Source organism: Equus przewalskii, chromosome 3, assembly GCF_037783145.1.
Source record: "Equus przewalskii isolate Varuska chromosome 3, EquPr2, whole genome shotgun sequence".
Classification (NCBI taxonomy): Eukaryota; Metazoa; Chordata; class Mammalia; order Perissodactyla; family Equidae; genus Equus; species Equus przewalskii.
Genome location: NC_091833.1, coordinates 24,167,531 through 24,186,875, shown reverse-complemented (window position 1 = coordinate 24,186,875; position 19,345 = coordinate 24,167,531). Strand labels below are relative to the sequence as shown.

Sequence of the window (19,345 nt, the reverse complement as noted above, 5' to 3'; positions counted from 1 at the left end):
CCATTTTGTCTATAGCTTGAAGTGAATGCCAGTACTCTTCCTGAGGACACTCTTCTTTCTGTTCTAATCTGGCTAGGTGGCTGCTAGGACTACTGCACAGAAGTCAGTCTAATACTCCTGGTTAAATCCACTATTTCTTATACTGCACATCTTTCTCTTTCTTAGTTATCACTCTTTAACTTTGCTGGGGTACACAGCTTCCTTAGAAAAGGAACATGAAATATACACTTTCTGAGTCCTGCAAGTCTAAAAGTCTTTTTTTTAACCTCTCAATTCACAATCTGACTGACAATAGAATTCTAAATTCAAAATAACGTTTCCTAATGTGATACACAATTGATTGTTATATAACCCTAAAATAATTGGTTTCTTCCACTTCTTATACACTCTGCCAATCTGGGAAATGTACCAAAAGACAGCGTTGTTAAATATTCCACAACTTTTTTTATACTTACTATTTTTGTTTTAGAAAAGTTTCTTGGTTGATGCAAAATCCCAGTTATAGTGTCATGGAACTGGCATAAGAAAGCTTCCAAAACAAAGGCTTTCAAGAGGGAACTCTAATAAACAATCTTGCTAATGTTCTTGAATTAAGAGGAAAATATGCATTTTGTACACAATGCTTTTTAATTTAAAGTAAGTTAAGCTTAATTTAAAGTAAGTTACGCTTTCAAAAAAATGATTTTCCCTCCAAATATTGAAGGTATTACTGCATTGCCTTCCAGCCTCCTTCGCTTGGCTGCTGGGCCATCTGATTCTCATTGCCAAATCCGTTTTAAATCTGCATTTCTGGCCTGGTGGGGCGTATGCAATTTCCCTTCTTTCTCAGGTGGCGCTGCAGAGAAGGGCAGAGCAGCGCTCGCCTCACTGGAGCAGGAGAGACTTCTCCAGTAGAGGGCGTAGCCTGTGGGTGCTGGGTCTCGGCGAGCCGTACGCAACGTCAGAGACGGGAACAACCCTAGCCCCGCCCCTGCCGCCAGCGACGCGCTCTGATTGGAGGGAGGAACCATCACTTGGCAGCGCCGTTGTGGTAGGAGGAAGAGAGCTGGGCCGAAGGTGACGCTGAGGCGGCCGAGTTGCGGAAAGCGGGGTGGACCGTGAGTGAGAGGGAGCCTCGGCAGCACTTCGGCCACTCTCCCCCATCTCTCTGCGGTGAATGGCGGCGGGATGGAGCACGAGGGAAGCGGCGCCAGCGGAGGCTCGGCCGGGCTCCTGCAGCAGATCCTCAGCCTGAAGCTCGTGCCGCGGGTGGGCAACGGCACCCTGTGCCCCAACTCCACTTCTCTCTGCTCCTTCCCAGGTACCAGCCCCGCCCCGCCCCGCGCCTGCGCACTGCGCGCCCCGCCGCGGCCGCCCGGCTGTGCGGCGACCCTTGCCCGCGGACAGCCAGGGGCCCCGGCGCCCCGCCCGCTGGGGGCTGTTTTCCTCCTGGAAGGAGGTTCCCGCGCCCTCGGCCGAGAGCAGGGGCGTATAGTCTGTTGCTCCCGTCGCTCCTTCAGGCCGGGCCACCCCGAGCCCGCGCTGGGAGCGAGGTCGGAGGGAGCGGCCGCGGGCGGACCGGTCACTGAAGGGAGCTCGGCCACCACCCGAACTGGTCTTGCTCTTTGGAGTTTCCAGACGCCCCAGGTCCAGACCCGAACTCGACAGAGCCCTGGAGGCGGTCGTGCCGCCTTGTTTGGGGCGCGGGATGCGCCTGGCCGCTTTGGTCCGCGCCGGCCTCTTGGCTTCCGCAGCTCGGACGCCGAATCGTCCGGGCCAGGCGGAGGGGCAGTCAGCTCCCCGTCCCTTTGTCTCTGGTCTGGCCCAGCCCCTCTGCACCGGGAGGTTGTCTGCTGATCGCTCGCACCTCGTCCAAATCCGCCCACTCCACCGGCTTCTCTTTCTCGGAATCACTTTCTGAGACCTGTTGCCGAGTCTCCCGCTCATGCGTTCGAGATGTTTGACACAGCTGCTTTTTTAACCGTTCTTACCCCCGCTGGAGCCTCTGCTGGGCCTGACATTAGGGCTTTTCACATTTATAATACAAGATAGAAAGCTGTCTGTGCTCGCAGAGTTGAGAGGCGGAGAAATTACTGGGGAGGACTAAGAGAGGCTTTGAGGGGAGGGGACAGTTCTGTGTTGGACCTTTAAAGGCAAGAAGGCTCTCCAGCAAAGCTGACTGTTATCCTGACTTAGTAAACAATGAGAGGACGGGGCCCTGAGACCTGCAGGAGGAGGAGGGTTGGATTACTGACTGCAGTCGTGAACGAGGCACCTGTGATTTCTCATCCTCCGGGCGGCGACTGCCAGGCGCCATTCGGTGGACACCCGCGACTTGCGGTGTGTTACCTGCCTAGTCCTTTCCCGACAGGTTTGTGAAGTAGCTGATAATAACCATCTTGGGGCAGGTGCAGATGTTAGCTGGAAATCATGCCTAAAATGATAATCTGGTAGCTCACGGTGTTTCAGAAGGTACTAAGATCCCATTTGTCAGTGACAACGGAAATCTATGGCATTCTGGAGACACTGTCCACAAAAAGAAATGTTAATGCAGTCTGGAGGCACTCCTGGACCAGATTAGTCTGTTTTTGTTTGTTTCCTTATTTTTCCCCTAACTCTTTATTTAAAAGTTATTCAAACCTACTGAAACATTGAGATGATAGTATAACAATATCCATATGTCCTTTGCTTAGATTCGTTATTTTTATCTCTGGCTTTCTGTTTCTCTAAATAGGTATATGCATACACATGACATTTTTATTTTCTGCAGAACCATTTGAAAGGAAGTTACAGAAGTGATGGCACTTGATGCCTAATACTTCAGCTTGTATCTTTTGAAACAAGGACATTTTCTGTCATAGACAAAAAACCATATCTCACCCAAAAAATTTAACATTGATAGAATATTATGTAATGTACAGTCCTTATTTCATTTCCCAAGTTGTCCAAATAATGTCATTTATAGCTTTTTCTCTTTTTTTAAAAAAATTTCAGGATCTAATCAAGGACCACACATTGCCTTTAGTTGTCATGTCTCTTTAGTCTCCTTGAATCTAGAACAGTTTCTCCATCTTTGTTTTAATTCCTTTTTTTTTTTTCTAGGAAGGGTAGCCCTGAGCTAACATCTGCCAGTCTTCCTCTTTTTTCCGAGGAAGGCTGGCCCTGAGCTAACATCAGTGTCCATCTTCCTCTGCTTTATATTTGGGACGCCTACCACAGCGTGGCTTGCCCAGTGGTGCCACGTCCGCACCAGGGATCTGACCCGGTGAACCCCGGGCCGCCGAAGCGGACCGTGCGACCTTAACCACTGCACCACCGGGCTGGCCCCTGTTTTAATTTCTTGAGACTGATATTTTTAAGAGTCCAGGCTAATTGTTTTGTAGACTGTCCCACAATCTAAGTTAATCTGATTGTTTCTTCATGATTACATTCAGATTAAATATTTTTGGTCAGAATACTATCTACATAGGTGACGTCCACTTCTCAGTGCATCACATTAGGAGACATTTAGCTTCAATTTGTACCTTTATTGATAATGCGAAGTTTAGTCATTTGGTGAAGGTGGTGCTTATCAGATCTCTCCACTGTAAGGGTAACTTAATCCTTTAGTTATTAATAAGTCATATGTGGGGTGATACTTAGAAACTGAATATTCTCTTCAGTCTGGCTTTTAGTTGCCTTGTCTTTCTCTAAGAAAAGATTGAGATAAGTAGATTTGGGATGAGAGTTTTAACATTATGTCATAGTAGAGAATCTGTAGCCATGGGAATTTTTTTGCTTTCAGAAATTGTTCTGAAAATATGAAACCGCAATATGTACTTGAGTTTATAGGTATTTCCATAAATAGGTAACTTGGGGGTTTTGATTCCTGCGGTCATTCCTTCAGCAAACATACATTTGGCCAAGTGCAGGCCCTGGGCTGGGGGTATAAACATGCATGAGAGAGAGCCCTTGACCTCAAGTTTATCAGAATATGTTGGGTAAACACACCACCTCCCTGTTCTGTCTCATCTTAGCTGGAATGATGGACATAATAGGTATGTGAAATTTGGTTCTTTTTGAGGCACCAAAGCCTGCTGACAGTGAATTTCATTCATTGTCCTGAATCTGGAATAGTTTCTATTCTGACCCCACAGAAAAGGTTATTTGCACGTTATGCCAACTCAGTATGGCAAAATCGTTGCTCTGAAATATTCTATGGTTTATCACCATCAGGAAGCTTTGAATTGATTTTTTTTTTAAACCTGCGTTTGCAATTTAGCCGTTGCAATTCTGCCTACCTCTCCTTATTCCAAGTTGTTCAAATTTCTTTTGTTGCTGTCATTTTTAACAAATCTGAATGTGAAAAACTTTGTATCAGGAATGACATTAACTTTCTGAAAGTATGAATTTTATTAAAATCCATGTCAAAGTGTATCTTGTGATAGTTAAGCTAAACTCCCCTAATGTTTTGGTTATGCCATTGCTGGAATCAAGAATGGGTCACGTTGGACCAGTTATTTATTCCCTCAGTCAGCAAGTATTTACTCAATGTCTGTTGTGTGCCTCTTATTTTCTAGGCACCAAATAAAGATGCTTAGTGAACAAAACAAAGGAGCTTTCATTCTAATGGGCAGAGAGAAAATAAAAAGATAAAAGTAGGAAGTATGGAAAGGAACAGCTGGTGGTAAGTGAAGACAGGGTAGGGGGATAGTAAGTGGTGGGTCTTGTGTGTCAGGGTGGAATGTTCTTTTACTTAAGGTCACGAGGAAGCCCTTTATGGTGATGCCATCTGAAATCTGAAGGAAGCAATGAACACACCACGCAGCTGTTGAGAAGAGCATTCTGGGCAATGGGCAGAAGCCCTAGAGACCCTGGAACAGGAGTTTGCTTAAGAAACATGAAAGAGGGGCCGGCCTGGTGGTGCCGTGGTTAAGTTCGCACGTTGCACTTCTCGGCGGCCCAGGGTTCGCCGGTTCCGATCCCGGGTGTGGACATGGCACCGCTTGGCAAAAGCCATGCTGTGGGAGGTGTCCCACATAAAAAGAACAGTGTGGGCAAGGTGGGGAGGAGGAGGTGAGGTCAGATCCCTGAGGTCGTTGTTGGAGGGTTTCGAGCAGAGGAGGGATGATCCTTCTTACTTTTTTAAAGTGTACAATTCATTGACTTTTAGTACATTTGCAGAGTTTGCAACCATCACCACAATCAACTTAGGATATTTTCATCACTCCAGTGAGCAATCTTGTACCCATTAGCACTGACTTTCTGGCTTTATGTGAGTAGATGGAAGGCCAGATCAGGACAGACAAGATCTAGCCAGGCTAGGACCAAGAGAGCATTGAGGTGAAGCAGACCAGGGGGCACACTCAGAAACCAGGGATGAGAGGGCCGTCAGGCAGTAGTGTCAGGAGAGAGGGGGCAGCCCACAGTTGGTAGTCCCGGTGGGCAAGTCATCAATGTTAGGGAGGAGAGGAGGCGGGTCTCCAGGAAGAACTCACTGTTTTCCTTTACTCTCACACTACTACCACACTCACAACACTCCTGACACCAGATGTGTGGGTTTTCCACTCATCAGGCAATTCTGTGACGCCATCTGAGTGTCCTACAATTCAGTTCAGTGTGACACCGTCTACCTGGAGTTAACATCAGATCCCACAGGTTAAGGCCTCAGACCCACAACCCTGCCCCCACCCCCGACTTGAGGCATCATTCGAAATTTCAAGTTGTTACCTGTGGTTTTGACCTACTGGCTATAAATCGAAGGTTCCCATGACCCCCTCCTTGAGTTCAATTAATTTTCTAGAGCAGCTCACAGAACTCAGGAAAGCAGTACTTAGTAGAATACTGGTTTATTACAAAGGATATTAAAGGATACAAATGAATAGTCAGATGAAGAGATACTTAGGGCGGGATCCAGAAGGGTCCTGAGCACAGGAGCTTCTGTCCTTGTAGAGTTGGGGTGTGCCACTCTCTCAGCATGTATGTATGTTTACCAATCTAAAGCTCTCTAAACTCCATACTTTTGGGATTTTTATGGAGGCCTCATCACCTAGCCATGATTGATTATTAACTCCACTTCCATCCCCCTCCCCTCTCCCCAGAATAGGGAGTGGGGCTGAAAGTTCCAAGCTTATAGTCAATGGCTTGGTCTTTCTGGTGATCAGCCCCCATCCAGGAGCCCACTAAGTGTCACCTCATGAGAACAAAAGATGCTCCTGGAAATTCTAAGGGATTTAGGAGCTCTGTCAGATGCTCCTATCACTCAGGAAATTACAGGGGTTAAAGGAGCTTTGTGTCAGGAACCAGGGTCAAAGACTAAATATTAGAACAAAAGATTTTCTTAGCACCCCTATTTACAAGGGTTTGGGAGCTCTGTGTCAAGAAGCAGGAACAGAGACTAATATATATGCATTTCTTACTATTGCACAAGGGGGACAGATGGGGCCCCTGTCAGGTAGGTGGGGTTTGGTAAGAGAGCGGTCTCACAGTGGGCAGAGTGGAGAGAATGCAGGCTGATGGGCAGTTAGCATCAAGGCAGTCCAGCATCAAGTTCCAGGACCAGGTGGGACTACGGTTCCCAGCAAGGCTGATGTGGTCTGCTTAGAACCCTGGCTTTGGAGGAACTGGCCATGCTCATGCAGTTGCTTGAGCTGGAACATAAGGTCAGAGTGGGGCCTGCTGAAAGAGGATGGCCAAGTACTGAGCCTCACGCTGCCCACTTGGCTTAGACTCCTTCCATTCCTGCTGATTGGGGCCAGGTTGGTCTTGAGGCCTTGTCTGGAGATTAGGGGACTCAGCTGTAGAGGCTGGAGGGCCAGCGAGCCGGCCGTTACAAACCCCTTTGTTAATACAGAACTCACCTACTGGATTCTGCAATCTGTGTGGCTTTTCTTTAACGGAGCTGTCTGTCTGAAAAGTAGATTCTTAAAGATATAAACTCCATGTGGTCAGGGATGTTTGTCTTTTTGTTTTTTCACTCATAGAGAATGGGCTCAAATATGGGATTGTTGAATGAATGAACTCTTAGTCCTTGTATTAGTCTTGTTGTACTGTAACTTACCACAAATTTAGTGGCTTAAAACAACACAGATTTATCATCTTAGAGTTCTGGAGGTCAGAAGTCCAAACTGGATCAGCAGAGCTGCATTCCTTCTCCTTCCTTCATTCCTTCTCCTTTCTTCATTCCTTCTCCTTCCTTCATTCCTTCATAGAAGGCTCTATGAAGAATTGGTTTCCTTGCCTTTTCCAGCTTCTGCAGGTCACCTGCATTCCTTTCTCCTCCTTTAAAACGAGCAGCATAGCATCTTCAAATCTGACTCTGACCTTCCTGCCTCCCTCTTACAAGGACCCTTGTAATTACATTAAGCCCACCTGGAACATCCAGGATACTCTCCCATCTCAAGACCCTTAATCTAATCATATCTGCAAACTCCCTTTTGCCATATAAGGTCACATATTCACAGGCTCTGGGGATGAGGATGTGGACATTTTTGGGACCCATTGTGCCACCAGTGCTTAATCTGATTTCTCCTTATAATCTTTCATTACAGATTAGTTATCTGGTTTATTCTTCAGCATTGAAGTGATGCGACTTTAGCTGCCAAGGTAAACAAAGCTGAAGCTAATGCACTTGATTTGAAACAGTGAGACCAGGAAATACTGTAAGATACGTAGCAAAGATTTTTGACTGTGTGTTGAGCCAGGGAAATGAAAAGTAATATATGATGATCAATAAATAGCTATTAAATTGATGGCAAATTAAGGTGCAGTAGATTAAAGGGAAATCACTTAGTTTTTTAAAAGTGTTTTATTGATTGGCGTTTGCCTTTGCTATTAAGAGTCCTGTAATCCATCCATCTGCAAAGTCTTTTATAAACTGTACTACTCATCTAATATAATAAAGCCTTTTTTCCTACTTAAAGTGAGTTAGACGATGCTATATAAAATATGTAGGCACTGAGGTAGCTAATGGATGTAGCTCGCGGTTGTAGGAGGGTGCCGTGTGCGTCCGCTTCTCAGGGAAGTGCTGACTTACTATGCCAGATCTTGTTCATAAATAGGCCTTCCAGCTCTTAGGAAAATTGAGATGTGGGTTGGTAGCCTAGCAGGCCTCCTTGGGCAGGTGCTGTGCTCCTGGGGAAGTGGGAACAGGTGAGTGTTGGTGTCTTAGTTGCTAGGGCTGCTGTAACAGTATACCATAGACTGAGTAGCTTAAACAACAGAAACTTATTTTCTCACAGTGCTGGAGGCCGGAAGTCCAAGATCAGGGTGGCCGCATAGTCCTGTTGTGGTGAGGGCCCTCTTGGGCTCCTTCTTGATATTTCCTCACATGATGTGGGGTGAGGGGGAATATGAGACACAAAGAAATCTCTTTCCTCCTCTTCTTATAGGGCCACAGTCCTATCAGATTAGGGCTTCAACATGTTTGTTTGGCGGAACATAATTCAGTCCATAGCAGTTGAATAGCACACCTGAGTGTCTGGACCCACTTTTACTGAAGTTCCCAACGTAGTGTGTCTCTGGCAGACCCAGGCCTCACCTCCCAGTTCACTGCCCTGATGGTTCTGTGGCAGCCGGTAAGAAGCCAAGCTCCAGCCGTGCCTTGAGTTGCTGCGGAAAGCAGTGCTTGTCTCTAAAACTTGGGGAGCTCCAGCAGAAGCCCTGCAATGGCAGGGCCCAGGGGTGGGCCGAGCTCAGTAGTGGCAGACAGCAGCCAGGGTGGCAATTGCTCGGAGTTCTTGGAGGCAGGTTTGTATCCCATTTGTCTACCCCAGGGCACTGGCATTCCTGGTGCCATCAGAGAGCTTTCGGCACACCAGATGGTGTTGTGGAGGTCAGAGTCTCTGAGTGATTTGGGGAGGAGCTGGTGAGGACAATGGGATTGAAGATAGGGTTCCTGCTTTGGAAGGGAAGTGCATGGTGCTGTGCTTTGGCTTGAGGATAAGCTAGTGGTGGGTAGTGTTCCAGGGGGCCTTAGGCTGGAGAGGCCAGGCTGCTGTCACTGAGCCAGGGTACAATAATAGCAGCTGCTCAGGCAGGAGCGATCGGTAGGTGCCAGAGACCAGGCAGATGCACACTTATTGGGGAGCAGCAGTACCTGGACTCCAGATGCTGCGACCCGTGGAGCTGCTGCCAGGAAGAGAGAGCCAGTCTCCTGGGCAGTAGAAGCAAGAATAGCAGCTGGCCTGAGGCTGGAAAGGAGGCAGCGGTAATGGAGGTTTGTTCCTGAAGAGGATGGGGACTCAAACCTGGAGGACGGAGAGCCCTGCCTGCAATTTCTGATCAACACTATTGACTGGAAAGATGGTTTTTCTTTGGTGGAACAAGGGCAGTAGTTAGTATGCATATATATTTTTTTATGTTATATATTTAATTTTTAAGCTTAGGACGTTACTATTTAATCACTTTATACTCCATATTGTGTGATTTAAACTTGTGTTAACAATTTTCCAAACACTGTCAAACAAAATAGACCAGTTTCAACAGTATTATAAAATTATTCTCAAGGTGTATCTTGTTCGGCAGAAAGAAAAAACATCTCACAAATGGTTTGAAACCTTTTGTAGCTATCTAATAGTTTTTCACCAGAACAAAAATGCCAAAACACGCCCAGTCGTTTGTTATCTTTAATAAGCATTGAGCCCTAGATGGGGCACCTCTGATGCTTTTATTCAGAGCCTTTCACCCAAAACAAGACCTACGCATCCTAATTTAGGTGTATGTAGAATATGGTCTTAATTCAAGCTTTATTTGGCTTAAAATGAGCAAAGAATGAGTGCAGTGCTTAGTGACAATGGCAGGGGTTGTTGGGAGGGATTTGGCCCCCAGCCCTTATCTCCATTAGCCCCTAAGCACCACCCCCTCCATAAGAATAAGAAATTGATCTAGGAAAAACCACACACAACACTATGCTTACAACTCAAATACAGCTTCAAGAAAAGCGCCTGGTCCTTCCCCAGCTCCACTCTCCCCGAGCTAACTGACGCTCCTCATTGCTCTCTAATTGTTCATCCCAATCCCACCAACTTTCTGGAACAGTTCTTTTTAAAACAAAAGCTTTGGGGTTTTTTAATCAAAGTAAAAAGTGAATTGTCATCAACCCTCTCCCCAACCCATCCTGCTCCCCAGAAATAACAATTTTCTGGAGTTTAACATACACCAAGAGGTGGCACAGAGGATGAGGGTGTGGCCTCGGGAGTCAGCGGTGAACCTGGGCTCTGCCTCGAGCTGCCACGTGGGCTCCGGCAAGTCTCCTCACCTCCCCGTGCCTCAGTTCCCTCATCTGAGAGCTAGGGATATTAATGATATGTATCTCATAGAATTATTTAGAGGATTGCACGAGTTGATATTTGTGAAGCACTTAGAACAGCGCCTGTGCCTGTCATAAATATTTATTAAACAAACATACGTCCAGACTTTTCAGTACAAAGAAGTATTTACACACACATTTGTTTCTTTTGTTTGTTTTTTGTTTTCCCAAAAATGGGATCTTATTCCGCATAGTATTCTGCAACTTGCTTTTTTTACTTACCACTGTGGCTTGGGCATCTTACCCATCAGTATTTAAAGATCTGTCTCATGATTGTGTAATGTTCTATGACGTGGATGCACCAAAACATGTTTCACAAGTCTTGCGTTGCTAGACATGCAGTTGGCGTCTAGTTTTTGCCATTACTGCCTGGAACTCTTGTGACCTCGTCCCTGCCTACATGTGTATTCCTTTAGGACGCATTACTGGATGTAAAATCGCGTGGCAAAGGGTACATACATTTGACTTTTTTGGACACCCACTTCCAAATTACCCTCCAGAAAGGTTTTCTAGTTTGTATTCCTGCTGGGGGTAAGGTGGGACCTGTGAAGTAATGTCCTGACAACCCTTCACTGCTCAGAACCTTTAATGGTTCTTCCAGGCTTTCGCATTCAAGTCCCTAGTCTGGCCTTCAAAGCCCACTGTAATGTGCCCCTATCTGTCTTTGCAGCTTTAACTGCTATTACTCTTAGAAACCCTCGGCTTCAGTCAAGCCAGTGGTTTTTTGTTTTTCTGGGTTTTTGGAGGAAGATTAGCCCTGAGCTAACTACTGTCTATCCTCCTCTTTTTGCTGAGGAAGACTGGCCCTGAGCTAACATCCATGCCCATCTTCCTCTACTTTATATGTGGGACGCCTGCCACAGCATGGCTTTTGCCAAGCGGTGCCATGTCCGCACCCGGGATCCAAACCAGCGAACCCTGGGCTGCTGAGAAGCAGAACGTGCAAACTTAACCGCTGTGCCACCGGGCCGGCCCCAAAGCTAGTGGTTTTTAATCAGGGCAATTTTGCCCCCAAGGGACATTCAGCAATTTCTGGAGATATTTTTGGTTGTCACAACTGGGGGAAAGAGTGTTAGTGGCATCTAGTGAGTACAGACCAGGGGTGCTGCTCCACATCCTACACTGCACAGGACAGCCCACCACAACAAAGCTTACCTGGTCCACATGTCGGTGGTGCTGTGGTCAGGAAACCCTGAATTAAGCTTTTGACTGATCTCTAAAATTGCCTGTTACTTACCTGCCTCTGGTGCAGGGGTGGACAACAGATTTTCTCTAATGCGACACCTTCACTACTTCCATATGGGTAGTTAAAGAGCTGTCATGAGAATTCTAAAGCCTTGCCTGGGCTCCCTGGGGGAAATGCTATGACTGCCATTTGCCAAATTATACAGTCGGGAGGGCAGGATGGTATCTCCTCTTTTTTTGAATTTTCCAAGCTGTCTCATGCACAGGTTTGTATACATAGTTGGTGATCAAGTATTTTAACATTGCCTGAATTAATGTCATCCTGAGAGTGATTAGAGGTTCTCTGTAGGAACTAGCTCCTCTTCTAACATGCCCCCTTACTTGCCATTTGTCTTTAAGCCAAACATATATATTTTCTGGCATTTATTTCATATCTTAAAGAGCTCTGATATCCTAATAGGCAACGGGTTGATATTTACTGTATTGACTTGAAAATGATTGTTGAATGAATATAATTGTACAGCTTTTCCATTTTAGAAGACTGAATAATCAGAAAGTCTGGAAAGATCAACAGGTATTGATCGCACAGTACCCTATCAATGGTACTTATGCTTGTTCATCTTATAGGAGGGAAATTATTTAGGTCAATATTCAAATCTGGGTGAACCTTTTTTCAGTGTTAGAGTACAGCTGGCTTGTCAGAGGTTGGCAGACTTTCTGTAAAGGCCAGGATGGTACATATTTTAGGCTTTGCGGGCCACGTGGTCTCTGTACTGTTTCAGCTCCACTCTTGTAGCTTGAAAGCAGCCAGAGATGAGACTCAAATGAATGGGGGTGGCTGTGTTCCAGTAAGACTTTATGCACAAAAACAGTTGGTGGCCATAGTTTGCTGATCCCTCTAAAACCATCAATATTTGGATATTTGATTGATGAACTGACATTGCAACTGAGTGGTTTTGAAAATGAAATCACTGAGTATAATGACTACCCCTTTGTGACGATTGCCCTGGAAAAGGCAGTGATTTGTGACCTCTCTTTGCTTTCCCTTGTAGAGATGTGGTATGGTGTGTTCCTGTGGGCACTGGTGTCCTCTCTCTTCTTTCATGTCCCTGCTGGATTACTGGCCCTCTTCACCCTCAGACATCACAAATATGGTAGGTTCATGTCTGTAAGCATCCTGTTGATGGGCATCGTGGGACCAATTACTGCTGGAATCTTGACAAGTATGTTAGACATTAAAATACCAGTCAAAACGTTTGATATGACTAGTCAGTTAATTTCAGGACCATTTTATAAACATGTCTGAGTGGAATAAAGAAAAAAGAGTGGCCTTTAACCACAGGTCCTCTTTTTTTATATATTGTTTTTTTCCTCATTCCCAACCCCCCATTATTTGGCTAACATCTTTGACTTCCTGAGTCAGACTTTCGCTGGCTTCAGAAAACCTTAAGTTAAGCTTTGTGAGATAGGTCACTAGCAAAAGAAAGATATTTGTCTTCTGGAAGCTACTACTCCTTTCTCATCAGCTGTCACTTGAGTAATGGCACCACAAGATTGTTGATGAATTACTTCCACTCATTCAGGTGTGATTAAGGACTGAAGAATAATTCTAATGACAAGAATTCTTGTTTAGAAAAGTACCTAGTTATTTTTTTCCCCTCAAGACTTTCTGAATAAAAATTGGAGTAACATATTATAAATTATTTTTACCTAGTTTTTTTTTTTGGCCTTTGCTGATGTCATAGGGATGAAAATAAGTTTAAATCATTTTTAAGCTCATAATTAAATATAAAATGTATATTTTATATAAATTAAAAATTATAAGAAAGCAAAAATTAAAATCTTCCATTGCTGCATTCCTAAGTATAAGCACAGTTTGCATTTTAGTATGTGCTTTCAGGCTTTTTTTTAGATATACGTGTAAACATAAACATATTCTTAAAAAAATAGACACAATATTCCTCCTACTTTGTAACTGTTTTTTTCACTGTGAATTTAAGCTGCTTGAGCTTCAAGCAGAAAGCTCCTTCTGTTTCTTGACTTGGGTTTTTTTGGGACAGAGTGGCCTCGTTTCTCTGTGTTCTGTAGATGGTGAAAACCTTTGTGGTACCAGAGGGAGGAAGCCAATTTTCTCCTGTCTGCATAAGGAGTTTCCATAACTGGCCTGTACAGCATTTTTAACTAGATCACCTACTGCTGTCTTTAGGGACCCTCTGCTCCAGTTTCCTTGCTGGATTACTGGCCCCTAGGCCCTATTTTAGACTTCTCATCAGTAAAATAAGGATAATACCACCCACCTCATATGCTGTGTGATGATTAAATGAAATAATGTATGTACAAAATATTTAACAGAATATCTAACGTAGTGACTGTGCAGTAAATGCTGTGTTCATTCTGTCTTTAAGACTCTAGTGCATAGAATCTATTGCCTTCCCGTTTTGCTGCTCCTTCTGGTTTGCTTTTTCTTTTCTTCCCTTCATCATCATTCCAAATCCCACATTAGGGCCCAGTTCAAGTTCCTTAAGCTTCTTTCTACCCAACCCACTTTTTTGGGGGCCAAATTACGAAGGGGCCCAGTGGAACAGGTGCCTTTCAGATTTTAGTTGCACAGTGTATATGCACTGCCAGGGGAGGTGGGCATTTCAAAGTCACAAATGTTCCAGGCAACCAACTCAGGTATTGGTTAATATTGTCCTTTCTTCTTCTTAGAATATGTTAATATACCCTCACATCACATTTATAAAATGTGTAGACGTTTGATTGAGGTACTATATATTGTCTTGAATTCAAAATCTATTTCATGCCTGTGCTTTCTGTCTTGTGTCCCCAGCTAAATTCTGAGTACTATGAGAATAGGGATCATATCTTAAAAGACATAGATGTAAATAAATATTTGAATGAATGAATACACTGTGACCAGGGAGAATTTTGTGTGGAACATTTCTGGGGGAGGATCATCTGGGAACTTTTGGTCTGTTCTTTTCAAATTAGTGCAATCTTGACTTTTTTGAGAGAATGCTGAGTCCCTGCAGCAATGCAAATGTGTACCTGGGTAGATAGAGAGGTTGTTAGTGTTCGTTTTGTGTACGCAGTTTCTAGGAAGCTGTAGTGACTAACGTAATAAAAACAGTTAATGGCCTGGGGAACAGGGAGGAATCCCTGAGGATCTCTCCCCTCACGCCCTTTGAACTAATAGCAGCTTTATAGGCTTAGGGTCCCCCTCTCTTCCTTTTCCCGCCCCTCTCCTCCTGCTCCATCCATTTCTTGAAGGGAACTGAGTATAGTAGAGGTGGAATGGGGATTCCCTGCGGCTTCTCCTGAAATATTTCTTGCTCAGTCTCACACAGAAGATTCTTTGTCATTTATTGCCAAGAATTTATTCAGTACCTGCTAAATGCATGGGCAATAAAGAGATGTTGTTGAGTTTGTAATCAGGTCACGTGGAAATTGCAGTCTTTGTGATTTGGGTTATGACTTCCAGATGATTTTATTCAATAAATCTCAGTTTTAAGGAGTCACTTTTCGACATCTAAAAGCACATATCAGTGATATGCAAACCATATAGAGAATACTTAAAACCTAGAGCAGTCAGCAAAAAGAATAGAGAAAACAAAACATTTGTATAATATTTAAATCTTAGTGTAAAAAATCTGGACTAGTTTACTTGTAGTAAGTTTTAAGTGTTATATTTTCCTGCTTATGTTAACCTTGTTTTTTTTTGTTTTTTTTAACACTCCTGAATTTTTGGACAGGTGCAGCAATTGCTGGAGTGTACCGAGCCGCAGGAAAGGAAATGATACCATTTGAAGCCCTCACCTTGGGCACCGGCCAGACGTTTTGTGTAGTGGTGGTCTCCTTTTTGCGGATTTTGGCTACTCTATAGCATACACCCTCCAGCTACGATGTCGAACCTACGCTTTTATAGACTCCTCCAAAAGAATACGTTATGGAATGTAGTGTTTTCTTAGTTCTCCAAATGGAAGCAACTCGGATGAAAAAGTATGTGAAGAACAACACCTCAGCCCTTCCTTAGTTTGAAGCTCCAAGAATCGAAGTGAAGATCTTTCTGAACTCCTATTGTTTTCAACCAAAGCAAATCAAGTTTCTTGGGCTTTTTCTTTTTTTTTTTGGTGGATAGTTAAGCCGTTTTCCAGGTGCACCTTTACCCAAGCCAGGTCCACAGTGATTCTGGGTTGGCATCCTTCGCACTGAAACGTACAATATCTGTGAGAAAATGCAATGTTGCATATTTCATGGAAACTGTGGAAATTATTGGTTTATTTCTGAGCAGAGTAGACATACTAAAATCTTATTTGGTCTAATCTTGATTAAAATTTGGCAGACTCTTCTTCTGATACACCTTCATGACAGTCAGTGCCAAGTAGGTTTCGGTTGAGTACAGCTTTGAGAACAAAAACAGGAAAAAAAATCTAGAACACAAGTAGTGGCTTTCATTCCACTATTTAAAGAAAAAGATAGCTACTGAAAGATGTGACATTTTATGGATAACTCTCTTGACCTCTAGTTATTTAATATATTTTAAGACGTGAATTTGTTGTTTTGTAAGTTTTGTCAAAATAAGCTAGCTAATTGAGACTTTTTTTTTTAGAATTCCTATACCACTCTTTCCTATCACTTTCATTCTATTAATTTTATTTAGTTTAATTGGGAACATACCTTATGAAATAGCTCCAGTTAAAAATTTTAAGCCAGATTGGTTAGGATATTCTTTTTAACATTGAGGCACACAAAAAAGATACTTAAATATTCTGTTAGTTTTTTGTAGTGACTTTGGTTTATTAATGGCGTTTGAAAAAACTGTGGAAGTGCAGCTTAAAGTAGAGTTTCTGGTCACTGATTTCTCAGTCTTAACGTGGTTACCGAGTGGCGAGTCTTCAGCCCACTTTGACAGTATTGGGTGTCACTCCCAGAAAGTGCCTAAAGTTTAATTTTCACAGCTCTCTCCACTGTGCACTATACATTCTCCTTCAAGGGAATTTGTATCCTTAAAGAGAATTAAATATTGAGAGTCTTTTAAACCCAATTTTAGCTATTTTAATTTTTCTTCTACTACCTAACTTTCTTTTTCATTGAAAGGCCTGAAAACTGTGATCTTCAAAAGAGATAGGATTGCAAAAATTATCTAACTTGATCCTTACCACCTAAACTGTTTTGTATGGAGTACAGTCAGTGTTGTTTTCTGTTTTCAAAATAGTTTCTGGTAATTAAGTCTGACATTTTAAAGGAAAGTTTTCATTGTGAGAGTCAGGCTAAGAGCCCATGAGGTCATGTGCACATGAATGTATCTCTTCCAATTAGAGCAATATGCACTCAGCTTCTGATTAAAAAATAGCCAAGAGGACCAATTTAACCAGAGATAGTCCAAGAGAAAAATTACAAAGGGATCATAAAAATTAACTGGATATTTTCTTTGAATAGGCCATTAGCCCACTTATCAAAATTATAGTGACACATACTCAAGACCAAGTGGAAAATTACAAGTAGAGCTGGAACGCAGGCAAATGTCCTTACAAATTCCCCAACAAGATTACCCTCCAAGTGCTCAAATCTTCCTTTGAAGCAAATTTTAAGTCTTTAGTTAAAGACTCCATTTTTCAGTTCAAGGAGTTGTGATTTTGAAAAGTAGCCCTTCAGTTTAAGAAATTTTGGGATATTGTATCCTTTATTATAAGAAATGATTTTAAAAATCTCTATTGAAGGATGCTTCGTAGCGTTCTCATCTAAAACATTCTTTTGGATAGAATTTCACAAATTGAACATGAACAGGGCCAGAGGTGGGTGAGCCCCTCCCCCTGAATACTAATTTTTGAACATATTGATCCATGATTTGAATGTTTGGTTATTTTTCCTTTAGAGCCAAGACACAAAAATGAATGCATTTTGAAAGATGTCTTTATTTCCATCTGTTTCTTGCTTGCTATATTTTGATTATCCACTCTTTTTAAAAACTTCAAATATAAAATGTTGTGTACCTTCAAATTACTGAATGCTTCATCCATCCCACTATGTGAACATTCTCTTGTGAATAAATGTTATATAGACTTTATACAGATTGAGCTTTGTAGCTTGAATGTTTTCAGGGAGAAACTATTTGATAAAGTATGTCTGTTATCTCTCGTTTTTGTTGTTTTTAAATTTCTCGTCTCAAATACACAATTATTTGGGGGTGGTTGTTCAGATGAAAAAATATTGGCATTTATGTTGAAAATTTTATTTTACCATATATAGTTTTTTGAGAATTTTTGCCAACAACTGGCTTTCTTAGAGACATATGCAACCATCCCTCCCCAGCTCTGCACCCACCCTTTTTTTATGCAGAGGAGGGAGGCAACCCCCAACCATAAAAGCTGATTTCTGGATTCTTTGATAGAGGGATTTGGAAGCCATTTCATGAAAACTTAAGTCCATCTACAGATGCGTAACGAAGATCCCAAGAGAAAGATGTCTCTTTGTGCTATTAACTCTTATTTTTGCATCAAAACATTACTTCTTAGGAAATGTCTAAAGTAGTGAGAAAAAGTTCATGCAAATAACTACCTTTAAACCCTTGTGTTTTTTAATTTTTTAAATTGTGTGTTGGCTTTTGATTCCACCATCCTTTCTGACTGCTCTGGTTTGAATTAAGTTCTTACAACATCTGCAGTGCATACCAGTCTTCCCTAAGAACCCATTTCCTGGAATGTGAAGCCCTGGTGCCATTAGCTCTCCAAACGCAGAAAGTTTTGTGTATGTGCATTTCTTTTCTGTGCACTCTGTGAGGCTGGTTGTGACTAAAATCAGCTTAACTTTTTGTATTAGATTATTTCACTAACTGCTACAAAGTGATCAAATCTTTGTACAATAGAAAATTATTTAAATTTTATTTTTCTACTGACATTTCTAATTCTGGTATAAATGTTTATCAATAAAGAATTACTTCCAATTCTGTGAACCGGAACTGTTATTTCTTTTTCAGTGGCCAGTGAATTTAATCTTTTGTTATAAAGTTGTCTGACTTAAGTTTTTGGGTTTTTTAAATGACTTACTACTTAACATATATGTTTATATTTCTTTTATGTTCCACTTCGTACTAATTTATGGTAAATTCTTGTTCAAAGATGTGATTAAACTGTACTTACACGTGAACTTGAGTCTTACTAACTCCACTCTGTGGGCTGTATATTACCACCAAGAAGCTTTTGTATGATTACACACTGGGATGGCTGAAAACTGATACAGTGTGTGAAAAAATTTATTTCAATTGTAAGTCCACATGAAGAGAGGCTCCAAAGTTAGTTTAGGACCCTCTCTGACATCATAAATCTTTTTCTGCTCTGCCATTTTCAGCAAATTGCATTGTCCAAATTGCATTGTCCATGATCACAAGATGACTGCTGCTGTGTCAGGCATTGCAGATGGAAATAGTGTCTGGCAGGAGACTACCCATCCATTCTCCCTCTATTTTTTTTTTTTTTTTGAGGTATAATATACAGTAAAGTACACAAATCTTAGATAGCTTGATGAATTTTTACATATTTATACACTTAACGTGACCACTACTCAGATCAAGATACAGAATGTTTTTAGCACCCCAGAAAGATAGATGCAGAGTTCAGCCACAAGTCCCCAAGATCATATGTATCCTGGACCCAACAAAGGAGGGACTTCTCTTTCAATTTTCTAAAAGGTGATAACCCAAGATTAGACAGTGGAAAGAGACGATGGTGAATGAGTGGTGAAAGGTGCTGAGTTTGGCAGAGAGGAGCCCATAAATTATTGCCAGTAATAGTAAACCAGGAATTTGGGGAGATTTGTACTGTGGCCAACTGGAGAGCCCTGTCTAAAGCCATTGCCCAGTTCTGGCCTATTTCTACTTTTTGGGATTATGAGCCC

The 19,345-nt window shown here is 42.6% G+C and overlaps 1 protein-coding gene across 4 annotated transcripts; it reads left to right on the top strand.

Moving 5' to 3' along the window:
- The first annotated feature begins 618 nt into the window (after positions 1 to 618).
- Positions 619 to 18,404, top strand: TMEM170A (transmembrane protein 170A). 4 transcript variants are annotated; one of them, XM_070613912.1, is made up of 4 exons: positions 1,059 to 1,300; positions 7,509 to 7,563; positions 12,505 to 12,606; positions 15,205 to 18,404. In XM_070613912.1, exons 3-4 carry the CDS (start codon positions 12,507 to 12,509, stop codon positions 15,333 to 15,335), a joined length of 231 nt encoding a protein of 76 aa, XP_070470013.1. In that variant the 5' UTR covers positions 1,059 to 1,300; positions 7,509 to 7,563; positions 12,505 to 12,506; the 3' UTR covers positions 15,336 to 18,404. The 4 variants fall into 4 exon arrangements, with proteins under 4 accessions (XP_070470011.1, XP_070470010.1, XP_070470013.1 ...); XM_070613911.1 differs by having other exon boundaries at positions 12,505 to 12,675; XM_070613910.1 differs by lacking the exon at positions 7,509 to 7,563 and having other exon boundaries at positions 619 to 1,300.
- The last annotated feature ends 941 nt before the right edge of the window (positions 18,405 to 19,345 follow it).